The following is a 16,322-nucleotide window of genomic DNA, read 5'->3' as shown; positions in this document are numbered from 1 at the left end:
TGGTTGATTGGTTTGGATTTTGTTGTTGCTGTGGTTGTCCTCGGTTGCCCACCACTTTCATATCCCTTGTGCTTTTTAGGTCGGTGCCTGAGTTACCAGAAGTTTGTTTGTTTGTTTTTAAAATGTACCTGTATCACTCGCACTTAGGTTTTCCCTGTGAACCTGTGCCTTAAGGAGTCTTTCCATGCTCACTTCTCTCCCAGTGGCTAATTACACAGTTACCTGTCACTTGGAGTGTCCTGGCTCCATGGTAGGGAACATGAGGTTGTTCTCTGTTATTCTAGCTTAGCCTCCGTCTTAGGCAGGCCCTTGATTCTGGGTCTCACAGGTGGGTCTCTCTCAGTGATCCTGTGCCTCCCCAAGTGGCAAGGGTCCTCTAGTGGTCTGGGCCCAGGGCAGTTTCCTGACCCTTCTGCCAGAGTAGAGGGTTTTGTTTGTTTACTTTCTCCATTTACCTGTGCTCTGGGGACTTCAGTTTTGCTGACCTTCCCTCAGTGGCTTAACGCTTTTGTTTCCTAAGGGTTAGAGATCTAATGGGGCTTCATGTCCTTCCTGCACTGGGGGCTGTTCTTTCCCAAGCCTGTATCCAGAGGGATACTTTTTCTAATTTCTCATCTTTCCCCCAGTAGTTCTTGAGAGTATCCAGTAAGGTCTATAGAAAACCTTGGAATAGGTGTGAGTCCCCTTGTGTCTAAGATTCCCAGGATTTTTATATTTTCATGGTGGTTCACCCTTGGCCTTTTGCAATTCATCAAAAAGTTTATCTGAGGGACTTTCCTGACGGTCCAGTGGTTAAGACTGCGCTTCCACTGCAGGGAGTGCGGGTTCGATCCCTGGTCTGGGAACTAAGATCTCGCATGCCTTGCTGTGCGGCCAAAAAAAAAAAAAAAAAGTTTATCTGAAATCTTCTTACCCAGCGGTAGGATAATCCTTGTTTTCTTATGTCAGCCAGTACTCATGACCCCTCTGTTCTCTAAGGCACCTGACTTTCCTTAGATTTCAGGCTTGGTGGTTTCCCTGTGACCTTAGTTCTGTTGGATTCGAGTAAAGTTACAGTTTTATAGGTTATCCAGCCATTTCTCGTTGTTAGGGTGAGAATGACACTATATCCAGCTCTTTACATCACAAACAGAATCAGAAGTCTCCCTGAAAGATTTAAGCCCCTAAATTGCATCTAATCCTAGTACAGTTTCCTTAATACCTTAGAAGAGAGTAGCCAGATGTTCTCTAACTTGAGTGATACTTGGGTTAGTGGATTAGGTAGAATGCAAGTGGTCCCTTTATAAGTTCTATAGAATTTAAATTCTAATGGTGAAGAATATGGTGATTTCCCCTATTTACCCTGTTATCCGACTCAAACAGTTGTCAACTCATGCCTAATGGCGTGTTGTCTGTCATTTACATCCCTTCCCCCCATGGATTATTTTGAGGCAAATTCTAGATATAGTATCTTTTTATGTATAAATGTGTGTAAGGGATTGTAGTTTTTTCCCCCTATACTGTATGTGTATTTTAGTCTTAATATGTTGACCTCGTAGGCAGAAGGATAGCATTGGCGAATTTCATGCTATTTGCATTCAAAAGTATTTATATATGAGATGGAGTGTATTTCAGATCTCTTTGATGTATGTGATTGGTAACTACACCTACTGACAAAAATTCTGGAGTCAAGGCCATCTACCCCCTAGTATTCGTAGACCTTTGTCTTTCCTTGAAAAATAGACTGTTGTAACATTTTGTACATTGGAGTTTCAGTGGATATCCCCTAAGAATAGAATTCACACTAACATTAATTTTCATATTCCATTGGGACTCCTCTTTATACCTGTATCCTCAAAGGAAAGAGCAAAATGACTTTGCTGTACTCTTCCAGTTATATTTTAAACTGTAATTGCATGTGTAAAAGTTAAGTGTTTTAACTCTGTTATTTTTTTTTAACGCTTTTATTTTGAAATGACTTTAGACTTACAGAAAAATTACAAAGACAGGACAGAGAGTTCATGTATACCCATCGTCCAGCTTCAGTGTTAAGAGTTTATATAACCAGGGTGCATTGAGCAACACCATGTAATTAATATTGGCTCTATGCCCTTATTTTAACAGCTGCTGAAATAGTTCAAGAAATTGAAAATATGGAGAAGACTAGGATGCGTCTTGAAGCTAGTAGACTCAACGAAAGCGTATGTTGATGGTCTCTTTCAGTATCTCTGTAAAAATGAAGGAAGGAAAAGTCGAATACCCTACAAATTAAAGCAAACCAGTGTTAAATCTGTTCAGTGGGAAATGTACTAGAACACATTTCCATTTAATGTATTATGATTTCCTTGCAGCTCATTTTAGCATTTTTATCGTATTTAGCAGTCTTCTGGCACAAGATCAATCCAAAGTAGAGTTTATTGATGAATTACAGTTTTGTGGAAAAAAGCATGTGCCTGTACATCAGGTAACCTTGGTATTTGTCGTTTCTCTGGTGGTTGCATTTAATAAGCTCTTTAACATTTAACCTCTGTGGCCCTTAAGATCTTCATCTGTAAAACTCAGGGGTTTAACTATATAATCTCTAAGATCCCCTTTTAGCTCTGGCATTCTGCAATTCTATGGTTATACTGATGGTGAAATTAAGTAATTTTAAGAGTTGATGAGGATTGAGCATCTATTGAGCTTACTGAGGGAATCAGAGACCTAAATTTCTTCACTATTGCCTTCCTCTAGCTTGATGGTCCAAAACTTGAGGAAAGGATACCAAAGAAGAAAATAGCCATTGTGTCCTTTGACACTGGAGGAAGTGTTTTGGGCTCTCCCAAGTAGACTTTTTGTCTAGACCATCGGTAATGTGTTTGTAAGGAAAGCAACGACCTTAGGGAAGTAAGTTTATAATCAGATAGTAGAAAAAAGTGAGATTTTCATTGACTTTACTATTACCTGTGTGCTAACTATAAGATGGAGACTATAATGAATCGTGTAAGTACATTTCAGATCTTTTAAGTCTAAAATTTTAAAAAGTGAATTAGAAATTTAACACATGAAGTCTTGTATTATTGCATTTTCTTTGTATACCTTTGTGGTAGACTTGGAAAAGTTAGGCTGGAAAAGGTAGAAGACAAACAAGAAGATCTGCCTTGTTAATGATCTGCTAGACGTCTCTTCAGTCTTGTAGTTTTATGTTACCTATTGTAGTAATGAATGTGGAAAATTAAATATTGGAAGTAGGAAATTTAATTGATTGTTGTCTTAATACTTCATAAATTTTAATGGAATCAGTGTTGCATTTTCTACTGATGAAAAAAGTGATGAGTAAAATGTATGTTAATTACAATATTCAAGAGAAGTAAACAGGAGTTAATCTTCCTAGGTCTATATAAAACAGAGATGAGAGATTATTTTTCTCTATTTAAAACATCCACATTTGAGATTTTAAAGTTTATAGTACTAATTTCTATTTTTTGTCATTTTTGGTAATTTTTAATTACGAATTTTTGGATTTTTTAGATAATGGTTTTTACAAAGGACCAAACAGAAAAGGAAATAGATGAAATACACAGTAAATATCGTAAGTTATGTGATGTCTTCTTTGTTTACAAAGAACTTGGGTTACAGTTTCTCATCTTAAGTAATTTTTTAAGATATATTTTATATTAATGTTTAATACAAACTTTCTTGTTAATATTACTTAAGAGACTGAATTTTGGTTGAGTGTTTACTCAAGACAGTGACCTTTTTTTTGTTAACTATGTGCGTGCTCTTTGTTTTGTGACTAACATTCTACTTTGAGCTTATCACTAAGTGAGAAGAAAATGGGGTTAAAATGGAAACATTCCTGACTTGCCATCCTGTCCTCAGGCCAGTGACAGTATTTATGTAAAGAATTTCAGCACCCTGTAGCTTGCATATTTATGCTGAAAATAGTTTTCATTTTATTCAGTATTACCAGCTTCCCAACTTTATCGCTTCATTTTCCTTAAATGACCTTTATATGTATCTTTCCCAGTGCTAGCACATTACTGTTTTGTCAATTAGATAGCTGCTTATTCTTTGGCTGGTTGGTTGGTTTTTAGTTTAAATTTAAATTTAAGTGCCTGGCAAACAGCAGATAGTTAATATTTGCTGAATGAATATTCCGCACATGATATGCCTTAGTTGTGCCAAAAGAATTGTGTTTTCTTTTTTCAATTCTTAAGCTTTGAAGGGGCAGATACAGCTGTGATCTTTGTGGGGAGGGAGGACGAAGTACACAGGCACTAGATGTAGTTGTGATGGCCCGAGCCTTCTCGGAGTAGGGAAAGGAGCCTGGAGGATTCACGGACCAGAGGCTGAACCACAAAAGTTACAGCGCTGGCGCTCTTAAGATAAACAGATGTGATCCATCCTCTTTGATCAACCTTTGGGAAGCCAAAGTAATTTTTGTTGATACAGGAGCTAGAGAATATCAGATGACCACTGAAGTGGCAAAACTGAGGCCTGTAACAATAAGGAAACCAGAAAATTTGCATGGAACAAAAATAATTTAAATCACTAAAGGATGGTATCTGACAATTATGCTACATTAAAGAAAACGTGGGTTAGATATAGGCAAGAAAATATACAAATATCTATTGCCCACCATTTAAATATGGTGGGCAATAGATAAATATAAATATATAGATAAATATATACAAACTTTAATTTTACTAAATAGGTCAACATGTTAAATTAATTCACTTAGCTCTAAAATAAACCTCGGTATATACTTTTTTTTTTTTAAACCTTTTGGGCACTTCCTAAAGCTTAAGTGCTTATTATTAGCATTATAGTGTAGCTAGAGTTTGATTTAGTATCAGGATCTAAATATACCATTGATGGCTCTTCTTTTTTTTAAACATTTTTATTAATGTTTTAATGTACATGGGTTTTTTACTTTTTAAATTTTTTTAATTTACTTTTTGGCTGCGTTGCGTCTTTGTTGCTGCACGTGGGCTTTCTCTAGTTGCAGAGAGCAGGGGCTACTCTTCTTTGTGGTGCATGGCCTTCTCATTGTGGTAGCTTCTCTTGTTGTGGAGCACAGGCTGTAGGCACGTGGGCTTCAGTAGTTGTGGCGCACGGGCTCAGTAGTTGTGGCTCGTGGGCTCTAGAGTGCAGGCTCAGTAGTTGTGGTGCACTGGCTTAGTTGCTCCACGGCTTGTGGGATCTTCCCGGACCAGGGCTCGAACCCGTGTCCCTTGAATTGGCAGGCGGATTCTCAATCACTGAGCCACCAGGGAAGCCCATGTATGTGGTTTTTAATCACTTTTCTCTAAGGCTTATTGAAAACTCTGCCTCCTTGCCACCTCCTTGTCTCCATCTTCATTTCCTAGAATTAACAACGGTCAAACCTTTTGGCTTTTGTTTTCGTAATTACCTTCATGTTTATAAAAGATTATTCTTTCTGCTATTTCTTGAAGTGTTTCAGTTTTCCATGTTAACAATTGAGTGAAGTCCTAATTTGAAAAATGAAAATTTAGCTCTTTTGTACATCCTGACTCTTACCTTCTCCTCCCTCCCAATTTCTGAATGTTGTCATAATTTTTTATAAGGTCAGTATTAGTTAGAGACATTGTATACAGCTTGAACCAGGCAACATACAATACTGTGGTTATGAGGTGTGTCAGAGTATGCCACCGCCCAAGAATATGCCACCGTGACATGTTGCTTTGAGCAGAAGGCAATTGAGAAGCAGCAGAAAGGAAAGCTCTTTGCCTAAGTGTAGGACACAATTACAAAGGTGCCTGTCCCCCCTCCCCGCTCTATCCCTAGAATAAGTTAGTCTTCCTGTTGACGGAGAAGGCTCTGACTTAAATCAGCATAGCAGACTTCACTCTTGTTTACTGTGTTTTTCCTGGCCATCTCCCCATAAGTGGCCTCCCACACACCTTTCTTTTTTTTTTTTAATCCAGCTGAAGATGGTATTTAAGCCAGTGTTCTAAGTCACCTCCAAGTGGCTTAGAGTTACTTATTTTTCTCTGGGTATCTTCCATATATACATGAGGTATACATGTTAATAAACATCTGTTTGTTTTTCTCATGTAAATTTGTCTTTTGTTATAAAGCCCCAGCTAAGAACTAAGAAGGTTAGAAGGGAGATTATTTTTTCCTCCCTCACAGTTGTAATTCCTTTTAGGAAAACATTCTATTTTCCCTATAATTAGTAATTTTATTTGCTTAGTTTTCTGTTTATCTGGTATTAATTTATCTGTAAACTTTCCATGAGAAATGTCAGTCACTTTCTATTACATTGAAGCTCATAGATTATTTATCAACTCACTATTTTCTCCAGAACATCTTGCCTGAAGCAGCCCCCAGCCCTTTTCCAGGCTACTGTGACTGCGCTTTGGGCCTCCTTCATAGCTACCCTGGAATTTCCTTTCACCAGGCTCTGGGTATTCTCTCCTCCCTCCTGTGTCGGTTCACTTATTTCAGGATCCAAATCTGCCTCTTCTTTTTCCTTGTTTTGGTGGAATACATTTTTCCAGGGAAGCCCCTGGGGAAAAAAAGGGTATATGGAGAAATACTTTTTGAGTCCGTACATAGCTGGAAATATTACTTTTACTATTGATTTATTATTTGGCTTAGATAAATTGCCCACATAGCTAGGAAAAAGCAGGACTGGAAATTAAGCCCACATTCACCCTGTGCTCAACTTGAAGCCCATTGCACTGTAGCGTGCTTTGAATCTGAGTGAATAACTCCGTATGTTGGGAACTTCTTTTGGGTGGGGGTGGGGGTACGCTAAGCTTTGGTTTCGGGTTATATTGCTTAAGAGAAGCTTAATTTTATGAATGAGTTACTTTGGTAGTTTTGTGACGATATATCTTTCTTATTTTCTTTAGCAGTCTTTTGGATAGATTTATCTTCACGAGTCCCTCTTTTAGAAGAGGAGAGAAACAGTGAAATCAATTTGAGCCTTAGTTGCAGATCTGTAGAAAGTGTATTTGATACAGAGTTGAATCAAATGAGTTTATTGAATTACCTGCGGGTTTCAGGTTGCAAATGCTTTTGGTAGGTCTTCTTAATTAAGACTGAATTGCTCCAGTAAGAGGCGGAATCTTAGCCTGAAGGAAGTTACTCTACTTGCCTGACTGCCATGACAGACATATTTTGGGGATCTTCATGCTCTTCACCTTGGTAAAATATAGTTTTATACTCTGCCAAGTAAAAAAAGACAAACCTCTAATGAACACTCTGGGATTACCTCCTGTAACTTTTCCTGAGAGCACCAGCTTAATCCTGTTAAGTAAGCAAGGCATTTTAGCTTAATATGTTCCTTTGTTTTTTTTTATTTGGTTGTTCATTAATTCAGTAAATGTTTATTGAGCATCTACTATGTGCTAGCTGTTCTTCTAGGTAGTGAGTATAGAGCAGTGAGCAAGATACATAAATTTCTCATCATGGAGCTTACATTCTAATAGCAGACAGATAAATAACAGTAAATCAGCAGATTATAACAATTTTAGGTGGCAGATGCTATAAAGAAAATAAAGCAGAGTAATTTATAGAAATTATGGGGGCATTAGATAATGTAGTCAAGAAAAGGTTTTTCTTGAGGAGTTGACATTTGAGATGAGTCATAAGTAAAAAAAAATCAAAATGAAAATAAAGGCAGCCATTCACAGAGCCGGAGGAAGAGTATTGCAGGCAGAGGGAGCGTCAGGGGCAGAGGCGCTGAGGTAGACACAGTGTCGGTGGGTGTGAGTAGAGTGTAGTGAGCGAAGCGGAAGAGTGGTGTACAGGGAGGCAGGGCCAGGTCCTGGAAGGAAAGACCTTGTAAGAATGTACTTGGGTTTTATTCTTCCTGCAGTGGGAAGTCATTGGAGAGTTTAGAAAGACAAGTAATATGATTTTATCTATGTCTAAAAAGATGGCATCTGCTGAATAGAGAATAAATTGTAAGGTGGCAAGAAATAGTAAGAAAACTAACCTAAAGGCTCTTCACTCAGGCAATATTTATGGATCACCCAGACAGTATTCTAGGTATTGGGAATATAACATTAAAGAAACAGACCAAGTCTCTGCCCACATGGAGCTTACACTCTATTGGGAATAGTCAGACAGTAAACTAACGAGTAAGATGTGTCAGATAGTGATACGTGCTATGAAGAGACTTAAGGTGGGGATAGAAAGTGATGGAGCTGCTGGACCAGAAGGGCTCCTTTAAGAAGGTGATGTGATGTTTGAGAAGAGACCTGAATGAAGTGAGGCCATTTTAGTAAATTAGGTCAGGGATGTGGCATTTCTAGAGCGGTAGCAGAAGTAAAATACACAATTCAAGGTAAACTTTCAATGTAGAACCAATAGTACTTGCTGATGAATTTAATATAGGGGGATGACTAAAAGAGGAATCAAGAATGACCCCTGCATTTTTGGTTCAAGCACCTGGAGAAGTGATGATGCCATTTACTGAGATGGAGACCAGGGCGAGGATTGTGGATGGGGAAATGGAATCAAAATTCCTATTTTGTCTGTGTTAAGTTTTGGTTTCTAGTGGATAGCCAAGTGGAAAAGAGAATTAGGCATGAATGGATGAATCTATCTAACTAAAAAGACATGTGCTTTAAAATTGTATACTTAGATACAATTTGCTGGGAGAAGAGTACTGTGGGGAACAGAGCAGAGCCTAAGGCTAAGCCCTGGGGCACCCCAACGTTTAGGGCAACAATTCTCAGTTCCCTAAGCCTCTGTACACTCTTAAAATTTGTCTAGGGCACCAAAGAGCTTTCGTTTATGTGGGTTATAGTTGTTGATATGTATCATATTACAGATTAAAGCTTGGGGGACTTCTGCTTCTGGCCAAGACAGAATAATTGGGACCTGATATACAACAACCCCCCCGCCCCCCCCCCAAAAAAAACCAACAAACAACCACCGTAAATGGACAAAACATATGAAATAGTTTCAAGACGTTAGACATTAGGTAACAAAGGACAGGAGTCTCTGAGAGATGGGAAAAATTTATTATACGAGCCCTATAATAGAGTTTCTAGGCTCCGGGTTGGGCAGGGAGATCCTAGGCAGAGCCTGGAGGGCTCTGAGTTAAGGAGAAAGAAAGACCAGAGAAACTGAAGGAGCTGAAGTTTGCAAGACAGAGTGCAGAGAGGAGAGAGTTGCACTGAGAGAGAACCCCGGGGATCTGCAGAAGGTCACCTTGTGAATTCATTCAGTGCACAAAGTCTGTTCTCTACCATGAGATGAAATCAAATTAGAAATCAGTAACAAAGCCCTCTGGAAAATCACCAATATTTGGAAACTAAATAATACACTTCCAAATAACACATGGGTCTAAGAAAAATTAAAACTGAGAAATTTCAAAAATATTTATTAACTTATTTAAAAACAACAATAAATTCATTACATTAATATAAATCATAAATGGCATATTTTGGTAAAAAAATAACTTTCCCAGCACAGAAAAATCAAAGTAAATGGAGATTTCTACTCCTAGCCCAGATGGAATAACAGATTGTATTTACTTTTCTCCCTTCAAAGCTAGAAAACCAGATGAAATATATAAATTAATGGATTTTCAGATATTGGAAAAAGGTAGCACAGGACTGTTTTCCCCGAGAGAAAGAAAACAAATAAGATTGTGAGCTCTACAGGTCCAGCAGCTTGCAGGCAGCTTTAAGGTCCCGGGTGGGGGAACCCCAAAATAATCACTAAATAGGTACAACAATATAAAATTAACAATATCCTATTGAAATTACCAGGAATTCAAAGAAGCAAAAAAATAACATCCTAGAAAAGAGAAAAATCGATTAATAGAACCAGACCCAGCAATGACAGAGATGATGAAACTAGTAGATAAAAATGTTTAAACAACATTTACAAATATGTTCTTTATATGAAGAAGGAAGAATGATGGAGGGTCCTGCTGAGTTGAGAAATGGACAGTATAAAAAAAAGACCAAAAAGGGAATTCCCTGGCAGTCCAGTGGTTAGGACTCCTCGCTTTCACTGACCCGGGTTTGATCCCTGGTCGGGGAACTAGATCCCACAAGCCGCACAGTGTGGCCAAAAAACGAAAACAAAAACAAAAAAACAAATGGAATTCCTTAGATGACGTACATACTTGAATTGAAAAATATTCTGGATGAGGTAAATGCAGATTAGGGAATAAATTGAGCTGAATGAAAGGACATCATAGCAATGTGTGTTGCAGCTAAAGCAATGCTTAGAGGGAAATGTGTAGCATTAAAAGCTTATATTAGAAAAGAGAAGAGGTTTTAAATTTGTTATCTGTGCTTTCATCTTAAGAAACTAGAAAAAGAAGGGCAAGTTCCATCCTAAGTAAGCAGATGGAAAGTAACAGTGAAGAGCAGAAATCAGTGAAATTGAAGACAGAAAAATAACAGAGAAAATCTATGAAACCACAAGCTGTTTGTAAAGGTCAACAAAATTGGGACCCTCTAGCAAGCCTGATTAGGACAAAAAGAGAGAAAGCACAAATTACCAATATCAGGAATAAAAGAGGGAGAATTACTAAGTATCCTATTGATATTAAAAGCACAGTAAGGGAATATTATGAATAACTTCATGCCAGTCAGTGTGGAAACATACATGAAATGGGCAGATTTCTTGAAAGACACAAATTACCAAACCTTACTCAAGAAGAAATAGATAAGGTTGAATAGCCCTATATCTAGTAAATGAATTGAATTTTCATCCCCAGGAAGAAAACTCCAGATCCAGATGGCATCACTGGTGAATTCTATGAAACACATAAGGAAGGAAATAATACCAATTCTACAAAAGTTTTTCTAAAAAATTGAAAAGGAAGGAATACTTCCTACCTCATTTTATGAAGCTAAAGTTTCCATGAAAGTAAAAACCAGACAAGGGTAGTATAATAAAAAGTTCTGACCAATATTCCTCAAGAGCATAGATGCAAAAATTCTTAACAATATTTTAGTAAATCAAATCCAGCTTTACATAAAAAGGATAATGCATTATAACCAAGTGAAATTTATCCTAAGAATGCAAGATTGGTTTAATGTTAGAAAATTAATCAATATAATTCAGTGTATTAACAGACTGGAAAAAAAACTATAATTTTATAAGTAGATGCAGAATAAGTATTTGTCAAAGTTGAACACCCATTAGTAATAAAAACTCTCACTAAATGAGAATTTCTTTAATCTGGTATAGCAGGGATCCCCATCCCCTGGGCCATGGACCGGTACCAGTCCATGGCCTGTTAGGAACCGGGCCGCACAGCAGGAGGTGAGTGGCAGGCGAGCGAGTGAAGCTTCATCTGCCGCTCCCCATCGCTCGCATTACCGCCTGAACCATCCCCCAACCCCGGTCTGTGGAAGACTTGTCTTCCATGAAATCAGTCCCTGGTGCAAAAAGGTTGGGGGCTGCACTGGTATAGGATATCTGAAAAACCTACAACTAACATCATATTTAATGGTAAAATATTGAATGCTTCTCTTCTGACTAGGAACAGGGTAGAGATGTCTATTCTTACCACTTTTGTTCAGCATTGTACCGTGGGTCCTTGCCAGTGTGATAAGGCAAGAAAGAGAAGTAATATTCAGATTTGAAAGGAAGAAATAAGACTTTTTGTTCACAGTTGACATGATCATCTTTCACAAATAGTATGAATCGTAAAAGAAAAAGAGATAAATTATATTTCATTAAAATAAAAGCTTTTACACTTCAGAAGACAAATATGAAGGGACTTCCCTGGCGGTCCAGTGGTTAAGACTCCATGTTTCCACTGAAGGTGGCGTGGGTTAGATTCCTGGTAGGGAAACTAAGATCCCACATGCTGTGTGGTGTGGCCAAAAAAAAAAAAGACAAATACGAAAATGAAAAAGCAAGTCACAGATTGTGAGAAGATATTGTAAAATTTATATTTGACAAAGTGCTAGTATCTGTATTATATAAAGAACTCTTAAAATTCAATAAGTCCTAGGATGTATTTTTTAAAAGTGCAGATATTTAAACAGATCTTCAGAGAAGGAGATACTCAAATACCAAATAACCACATGAAAAGATATGGTTATTTTAATGGCAACAAGGAAAAAAGAAAGAAAGAAAGGATAATCCCAAGTGTTGGCCAGGATGTAGAGCTAATGGAACTCTCATACATTGCTGGTGAGAATGCAAAATGATACAGCCACTTAGATAAACAGTTTGTAGTCTGTTATAAATTGAAACATAAACCTACCTACCAGTAATTCTACTCCTAGCTATTTGCCCAGCAGAAGTGAAAGCATATGTCCACATCTAGAATTTTATTTATTTATTTTTTATAAATTTATTTATTTTATTTTATTTATTTTTGGCTGCATTGGGTCTTTGTTGCTGTGTGCGGGCTTTCTCTAGTTGTGGTGAGCGGGGGCTACTCTTCGTTGCGGTGCATGGGCTTCTCACTGCTGTGGCTTCTCTTGTTGCGGAGCATGGGCTCTAGGTGCGCGGGCTTCAGTAGTTGTGGCACGCGGGCTCTAGAGTGCAGGCTCAGTAGTTGTGGTGCACGGGCTTAGTTGCTTCGCAGCATGTGGGATCTTCCCGGACCAGGGTTCAAACCCGTGACCCCTGCATTGGCAGGCAGATTCTTAACCACTGAGCCCCTAGGGAAGTCCCAATAGTTTACTTCTTTTTAGAGCTGAATGACACTCCACTCTCTGGATGTACCACAGTTTATTATCCATTAACCTAATGAAGGACATCTTGGTTGTTTCCTCTTTCCATTTTTAATGCACTCTGGCACTTTCTATCCTATTCTTATTATTGTTTTAAGAAAAAAATGCTGGTCTGGATCTACTAAGTTGTTTTCACAACCCACACTCTGTTTCAAAAGCACGGTCCCGTCCCAGGCTTATTTGTATGCAGTGGGAAAGATTCAAAAGAGAGGGCGAAATAGATGATAGAGGAAAGGATAATTGCACATACTGTATCACTGAGAAGGCCTTAGTGATGGAATCCAGAGCATAAATTAGCAGTTGGCCCTTAATTGCAGCAAGGATAGCCGTTTCCTGCTAACTGCCAGGAAGATAGATCATGTGTGCACAGATGACGTAGTTTGAGACTTATGATCATGAATTTAAAGTGAGGCTAGTCAGTTCAGGTTAAATGAATAAATCCTGAGTGGATGTTAGCCTTTACTGTTAATCTGTTCTTCATCCATGTTTGCTGCCTGGGTGTCATAGGTAGTTGGTGAAAAAAAGACATGAGATTTTACTTTGGGAGACACTGACTTCAGACTCATTCTGTGATTTAAAGTAGATGAGTATGTATCTCAGTGACATCACTTTAGAGGCTTGAGTCTGTCCCACTCTTGGGATCCTGGTTTTGGTGCACCCCTGGGTTCATGGGCAGACCCAGAGATACTCTGGCTGTAAAAGCTGCTCTAAAAAAAGAGCAGTCAAGGTGGTTGGGGCATGAAGGGCTTGACTTGGCACTAGAAAAGATTATGGTATTTCAGCTTGGTGAGGCAGAAAAGGTGGTATGATTCAAGTATTAAAAATCTTGAAGAGTATGACTTGGTTGAATGTGGGCTTATTCGTCAGCTCCTACCACTATCTGATCCGCTTAAAACTTTGAAGAGGTAAATTCAGGGCATTGAGCCAGCAGAACTGAGACTTTAAACTCTAAAGTTCTCCTTGCCAAATGGCAGAACTCCTAAAAAATGAGGTGGAGAAATGAGTGGGAACAATTTTATTAGTGATAATCTCTTGGCATTGTTCATTTTTTGAGGGGTTATTGGACTTCTTGGGCCAGAGCCAAAGCTGTGGTTGCCATTTACTTTTTGGTTTCCAGCCCAGCTGTAGGAGTAATTAGATTTAAAAACAAAATCTCTTCTAAACCTGGGATTTTATTACTTCAGAAGATAAAGTCATTAAGCCTCCTTAACTGTTATGAGATTACTTTAGCAAGTTTCTTGAGTCATTCTAAATCCACAATCCATAAGTACACAACAGGAGGAGCCTTACTAGCAGGAGAAGCCTTACTAGCAGAATGGCCCAGGCTGATCTGCTTAAATTGTGTAGACCCCATAGTGCTGTGTTATCGTTGCCTAACACAAGCTACATAAGGATGGCGGTGGTGGTAGCTCATTGATTCTGGGGAGCTGAACAAGTACAAAGTAATTGTTCTCAAATGTATAGAGTTAAATAGGACTTAAAAGAAATCACCTAGCTTGTATTCTTCATGAGATCTCACCTATTTCTGAAGAGCTCATTTTTTCTAGTAATCTTTATGGGCAACTTATATTTTGATGAAATTTTAACCGGTCTCTTATTTAAAATTTACCAGACACTTTGCAACCCAACACATTAGTTTCACTGTGAGTTTTCATACACATACCATGCACATAAATATGTTGGAATTAGGAGCAGTCTGTCCCTAATGTCCAAAGAACAGTCACATGTATAGATCAGGAATATTGAAATGAATATGCAAATGGAGGGAAAACTGGCTTTTTCCAGAGGGGGACGGAAGTCAGTCGCACCTTCGCCAGACAGGATTCTACTTGTCTATAGACAAGAATTGTTTTCCATTGTGGTCAGTTATCTACAATTTACAGAACTGTAACATAGCTGAAGGGCGCAGTGGATGACTGGAATCCTGGAAGGGTGGCTCTAGAAAATGCATAGTTTTCAACTGAAACACAAATTTTCCCTTAAACCCAGTTATTCATGGTATTGCACTACAGGGAAAATGATGGTTACTGGAGGAAAACAGTCTCAAAACTTTGTGTTAACTACTTGCAGTATGAATCTTCCTAAAATGTATTTTTATAGGATTTACAACATCATTTTGGACCATGACTTAAGTGTTTAAGGTTGCTAGATAAGTAAGTACAGCCTCAGCTGTTTGAACCATGGTTCAGAATCACAAATAGATGTGTTCAAGTCCATGCTCGAATGACGAACGGCTACTCTTTATTGAGTAAATTAATGTACGTTAATAATGGTGAGCTGGAGGTCAGGCTTAAATTATCTTCAGAGGTGTTAAAGTAGTAGTAAATTAAGATTGGTTAGTTATAATATCCTACGATAAGGTAGATTGGTGGTGGTGGGGATCTTAGATTATTAAAGGGGTTCTGATAGGAAACAGGCAAGAAATGTGAAGGAAAAAGGGGGAATTAAAGTAGATATCCTGTGTTTTTATCCAACTTTCCTAGAAGCTTCTGCTTTTATACTCAATGTTCTTCCTCTTAGTACTCGGTTGTGTCTTGGAAGTTAGAATGGTGTCTTTTGGTTATATTTAAGAAAACAGCATCTTTGATGCTCTATCAAAAAGCCTTTTTAAAAGAGTGGGATATGGGAAGAAACCTACAGTTGCGAACTAGGAATATCATGTTTCAAGTTTGTATCTGAGGAACGGGGAAGATATAAAAGAATGCTTCCTCAGCTCCCCAGGCCTTTTAAATTCGTTGTAAGTGTGTCCAAAGGGTGCTGTTCTTGAGCAAGCTTGTGTTATTCTTGATGTTCAGTCCATCGGTTGTAGACATGTAACTTTTATAGTCCTTGATTTACTGAGAAGATCTTTTGAATTTCAGGTATAAAACATCAGAATGAATTTCAGCGTCTGGTGGATCAAGCCAAAAAAGGATATAAGAAAACTGTTGGAATGTCCAAAAAAAAAGTAACAAAAGAAGAAGATGAATCTACAGAAAAGCTACTATCTGTATGCGGGGGTAAGAGACTTTAACTAAAAACAGAAGTATAAGGAATTTTATAATTTTTAATATCAAAACGAAAAAACCAAAGGAATTTACTTTGGACTTAATTGGTATTTGAAATGGGCAAAAGTATTTTTAGACATATAGCAGTTGTTGGATGTTTATTAATAAACTAGGTTTATTACTCTGGGAAGAATGATTGTGGAGATGTCCTGAAGACACAGTTTTCTAAAATCTGTCTTCCTTTCCATTAATGAGAAATCAGAAGTTTTTTAGTTGTTTAAGCTTGAGGTATAGGATTTATTGCTGCAGATCCTTAGGTATCCTACAAAGAGAATAAATTATTTTTATTATAGGTCGCTGGTATTAACTTTGGATGGAATGTTCTGCTAAAACATCTAAGGCTAATACACAGCACATTCCAATTTCAACCCATTTTAAAATTTGAGATTGATATTATATGTATGTTGCCAGGATTTGGGCCGGTGAACAGAGCAATCATAATGGAGGAAAGTGCACAAGAAAATTCTTTATTATTTTTTCTTTATTGTGATAAAAATATACAAAACATATTTATCATTTTAACCATTCATAAATGTACAATTCAGTGGCATTAAGTACATTCACAGTGTTGTGTCACCATCACCACTATTACACCCAAAACTTTTTCGTCATCTCCAGC

General features: G+C 37.9%; 1 protein-coding gene across 5 annotated transcripts in view; it reads left to right on the top strand.

Moving 5' to 3' along the window:
• RAD18 (RAD18 E3 ubiquitin protein ligase) overlaps window positions 1-16,322 on the top strand; it is a 105,585-nt gene that overhangs the window by 51,292 nt on the left and 37,971 nt on the right. For all 5 annotated transcript variants that reach the window (XM_061195568.1, XM_061195570.1, XM_061195567.1 and 2 more), the window contains exons 8-10: window positions 2,104-2,180; window positions 3,490-3,550; window positions 15,518-15,655. In XM_061195568.1, coding sequence (XP_061051551.1) covers window positions 2,104-2,180; window positions 3,490-3,550; window positions 15,518-15,655 — 276 coding nt within the window. The remainder of the gene's footprint in view (window positions 1-2,103; window positions 2,181-3,489; window positions 3,551-15,517; window positions 15,656-16,322) is intronic.

This window comes from Eubalaena glacialis, chromosome 7, assembly GCF_028564815.1.
Source record: "Eubalaena glacialis isolate mEubGla1 chromosome 7, mEubGla1.1.hap2.+ XY, whole genome shotgun sequence".
NCBI lineage: Eukaryota > Metazoa > Chordata > Mammalia > Artiodactyla > Balaenidae > Eubalaena > Eubalaena glacialis.
The sequence above is the reverse complement of the archived record's forward strand: the minus strand, read 5'-3'. Positions and strand labels throughout refer to the sequence as shown.